The 4593-nt window shown below is 43.3% G+C and overlaps 1 protein-coding gene across 1 annotated transcript; it reads right to left on the reverse strand.

The window, feature by feature from the left end:
• Positions 1-201: 201 nt before the first annotated feature.
• LOC147903920 (polyphenol oxidase, chloroplastic-like) lies at positions 202-2805 on the reverse strand. Its single transcript, XM_087372742.1, has 3 exons — positions 2624-2805; positions 1508-2322; positions 202-1392 (listed from the first exon to the last, which is right to left on the reverse strand). The coding sequence occupies exons 2-3, from the start codon at positions 2284-2286 to the stop codon at positions 507-509; spliced, it is 1665 nt and encodes a 554-aa protein (XP_087228868.1). The 5' UTR covers positions 2287-2322; positions 2624-2805; the 3' UTR covers positions 202-506.
• Between the last annotated feature and the right edge of the window lie 1788 nt (positions 2806-4593).

Genomic DNA, 4593 nt, shown 5'->3' on the forward strand with positions numbered 1-4593 from the left:
AGCAACATAATTTGATGGTTAGAACCGAATCAAAATCTCTTAAAACTTATTGCAACATTGCATACAGGTGCCGTCAATGATCTGTGTCAGAGAACGTGACAATCGAAATTGGAAATGTGACATCAGTTGGCTTCAGTTCTTAAAAGGCTTTCTGTTTTGAACAATTCAATCTCTGAGAGGTGCATTCGCACTGTTATAGAAACATTCAAGTCTCAAGAACAGGTCCTTTTGATTCTTTTTTGCCGCAGATTCTTTGCAACGAATGTAGACAGAGCTGTCCTTTCATTCATTCAAAGTGAGCAGGTAGATGGCGCAAAGAGAAAACCATAGAAAAGATTATTGTTTCACAGCCCGTGCTTGCTTGATGTATACAGTTCCGGAGGATTTATTTTTACCAAATTAACGTATGAGTACAGAAGGAATTGAGTTCCTGATCAATAGAATAAAGATCCAATTTTCTCTCTCAAAAAGAAGAGAAAAGAATCGAGGAAGCTTGAATCAGAGCCTTATTCGAATTCGATCTTCATACCTTCGATGCTCACATCAACATCATGTGCATGTGCTACAACCACTATGGTGATGATCACCTTCTCGGCGCTCTCAATCCCAATCCTTTGGATATTATCTCCAATCGCGAACTTGACATTACTGAACAAGTGCTTGGATTCCCCTGCGTATGGAATGACGTTGAAGGAGCCCACATACTCGGCACCGCTAGTCTTGGTATGCTTGTCTGCATCGGGCATGTTGATGAACACTTTCAGCTGAACATATGTTTCTCTGGGTACATTCACCCCTTGTAGTACTAACACCTCTTCGAGCTGTTCTGCACTGTTCACCCCCTTCTCTTTCAGAAGCTCCGATGAGGGTGCTGCCGGTCTGTCCACCAGCCCACTGAGCCTTTTGTTTATCTTTATGGTCTTCTGGTTCTCCGATGCAGGTCCTATTTCGGTCACGTTAGTCGAAGTATAAGTGGCTGCAGCGCTGCCGCTCGAGGCTGCCTGCGGTGAATAATTTATCCACAACTTATCTCCTTTCACTCGCTCATACCTTATGCCAAGCTTCTTAGGATTCAGGGCATCTCGTGCTTTGACTTTGACCAGATTAGCGTTCTCGTCGTAGAACACGAACTCTGCGTTGAGAAAATCGGGATCAGTGTGATCTTGCCGTCTTCCTCCGGGGAGCGTTTTCCAAACATTCCAAAGCCTGTCGATATTGCTATGATGGGCATAAAATATGGGATCCCGAGCTGCAGTCGTGAACACGCCCATATCTGCGGAAAGATTTTGGCGGGGATCGCCTGTCCAGAAATGGATAGCATTGTGCTGGCTCTCCATTTGCCCAGCGATAGGTGCGTCTAGCACTGTAGAGTTGAAGGTGTTTGTACCAAGCCTGCACGAACATTATCAGATTTAGAATACTTACTCTCGATGGTGCTTTAATCTAAGTTGCTGGAATGTAAGTAAGGCACGAAAGCTTTTGGTGGCGTTGGAAGCATGAGCTTTACCTGTAAGGCCCTCCCATGAAAAGTTCAGCTGTTGATGCAGTGACAACAGTCTTATACATCGCATTCAAATTGTGATTGATGATCTCCGATGTATCGTTAGTAGGGTCAAGAACAACAAGTCGAACTAGATAGGGAGGGAGATGATCTGGGTCGCGTTTGGCGTCGTAGACTGCGCTTCCTTCCCTGTTGAAGAAGGCAGGCAAAACATTTCCCCCTTTCTGGTTGTCCCAATTCCAGAATACGAGAGCAAAATCGGGATCGCCGATCAGGCTAGCGAGGATTCGTTCGTGAAAGTAGAGATACCAACGATGCCAAGGCAGGAAAAGCCAGGAGAAATGTACTTGGAGTGTGACGTTGTTCCCCGGCTGTTTGTAAGCTCCATTGCAGAAAGCACAGTGAACATCAGCTTGTTTGGCGAAGCTCCTGGGATCATCGGGGGAAAGCTCTTTCATGAGCTGGTAAGCTTTGTTGTATTTCTGGATGTATTCCTCGCTGACCTTGTGAGCAGGCCGTCGGATGCGCCTCACGGGAGGGTATTTGTGGAAGGAGAAGTCAACGGTGTCCTTGGTAGGCAAGGGGAGGCAGCAGTGGAAGGTGACAACGTCGGAGGGGTCGCCAACGGGGGAAGCAACGGCAGGCTGACAAGCTTTGAGGTCGGGAGGACTAATGGGTACTCCATATGCGAGCTGAGGTAGCAGAAGGCCACTTAAGGACAGAAGAGCGGCTACGAGGAGAGGGAAGCTTGCTGCGCATACGATGGCGGGCTGTTGATGTACCATTGAGGCCACAGATTAGATGCTCTTCTTCTTCTTCTTCTCGTGAGGCTGCAAACAGAGTTTTATAGATGCTGGATACAAAACAACTTCTTCTTCTACTTCTTCTTCTTCCTCTTCTTCTTGTTCAGCGGAGCGAAGTCAATTGGCTGTAAATAGAGTTTGCGCAGATGCTGTGTGCTGGATACAAAACAACTTCTTCTTCTACTTCTTCTTCTTCCTCTTCTTCTTGTTCAGCGGAGCGAAGTCAATTGGCTGTAAATAGAGTTTGCGCAGATGCTGCACACAGAAGAACTTAATAGATAGTCAATAGAACTTATATTGGCTTCTCCGTCGTCTCAACGTCTCAAGAGCTGTCTGGTTGGGAGGTAGAGTATAGCAGATCAGTGTCTTAGATGGCACGGATAGCTTAGATAAGTTGCTCCTCGTCCTCCTCGTTCTTCGTGTGGCAAAAATATCTATATGGTTATGCCGGAGATAGAGATGGAGAATTTGAGAGCTGAAGTTGCGCAGCAGAATATCTTAAGCGAGATATCTCAGATAGTAACTACAAGGGCAGTGAATTTGAGAGGTGGCAGCCTGAAAAATGGTGCTGAATTCTGCACATACTACAAGGGTATGTAGTGAGCACGGAGGAGACTCGTTCAGACGTGCGGCAAGGCTACGCGTGAAGTTGCAGAAAGCGAGTACGTTCCGACATCTCTCTCAAGAACTGTTGAGGCATCAAGAGCTACGTGCTGTTTTTTGGGAAGTCGGCATCCAGAGGATACGTAATGGACTCCTTTAACCTACAAAAATTAATGATTTCCAATTATTTGCGTTTATTAGCGATTTCAATAATCAATTCATAAGCCTCTTTTTTTTCTTTTTTAATTTGAAATCATTCATTAGCCTCTTTGTTGGGCAGACAGTTTTTTTTTTGTCTTTCTTATCAATTGCGAGGGCTATAATCTCATGTGAAATTACAGAATTGGGCTGACTTCAATACGTTTTGACTCCAAACTGCAATTGAAAGGTCGTGACGGCTACAACTGAAAACGCGTTCTTCATTTATTGACCTTTTCCTTTCCAGCTCTCTTCCCATTACATAATATCGCCTTTTTTTTCTTTTTTTTCCCCCGGGAAATAGAAACGTATATTTACAGAAAAAGAAAGTGTACAAAGTCACCTTTCCATAGACACGTCAAAACATCAAACCCATTCCTTGGCAAGCGCTTTCGCATAGATAAATGTTTGGAAGAAATTCGGGCTGCAATTGTCTTATTTTGGCTTGAAAAAAATTTACTTGTCGCCTTGTATTATACTTCTCTACTTTTTTTTTTTTCAAAGAATACACTTCTCATACTTGAGTTATGATCTTCCAAAGACCTTTCCAATGTTCATGGCCATGGCCCACCCATGCTAGCATGACCCCTCCACAAGTTTCCATTTTTGTTCCCCCTCATGGCATCGACCATCATCTTGAAAGTCAAATTCTCTTAAATGAGTAGCATGACCCATCTATGATGAGTTAAGGAACCGCCCACATGTAGGACTGGAGTCGCGCATGGACCAAGCTTGATGGCACAATGGGAGGGTGGCAACATTATGTTACAAGTAGGGCAACAACATCTATAGCTCCCAAGAAATCATAGTTCTTTTTAAAATGGTATATTATAAGGCACCTAAGAGTTAGATCACTCTATGCCATGAAATCCAAAGTCAAAATTGGCTTGAATTAATAGCCCCACTTGATCCCCAAGCATGTAAAATAAAAGCTTATTTTTAAAGAATTACAAAATTCTATATTGCTCCTAAAAATCTTTTAAAATTTGCCTTTTACTTCCCTTTTACCACGAGGTTCAAAATAAGAAAATATCGATACCTAGAAGAACCGGATGCCTCAAACATACCTCCACTTCTTCCTCAAATGGCTCCTCTAGCTTCAACATCTATAGTACGATGCCACTACCTTCATTCTCTTCAAACTTACCATGTTTTTAAATACCACTCAGAGATCTTCCACCTTGTTTCTAAATACCACTCACAAATCTTCCACCAACATATCTAATTTCTCCTTGGCCATCTCCTCTTAACATCTCTTCCTCTCTAACATTAGACTCAATGCCTTCACATAGATCTGAGACTTGTTGCACGTCCTAGCCCGAACGACCTCCCCATGCATTTCATAAGTATATCTGCCAAGCTCTCGTTGCTTTTGCTTCACACCAGCAATTGAAAGCCATCTACACATAATTGCAATTGAGCACATAAATAATATGACAAGACTACATAAGTTCATATACAACATCTACACATAATTGCAATTGCATG

This window comes from Dipteris shenzhenensis, chromosome 3 (genome assembly GCF_047967505.1).
Source record: "Dipteris shenzhenensis isolate YYH24624 ecotype China chromosome 3, Dip_SZ_1.0, whole genome shotgun sequence".
In the NCBI taxonomy this organism is placed as follows: domain Eukaryota; kingdom Viridiplantae; phylum Streptophyta; class Polypodiopsida; order Gleicheniales; family Dipteridaceae; genus Dipteris; species Dipteris shenzhenensis.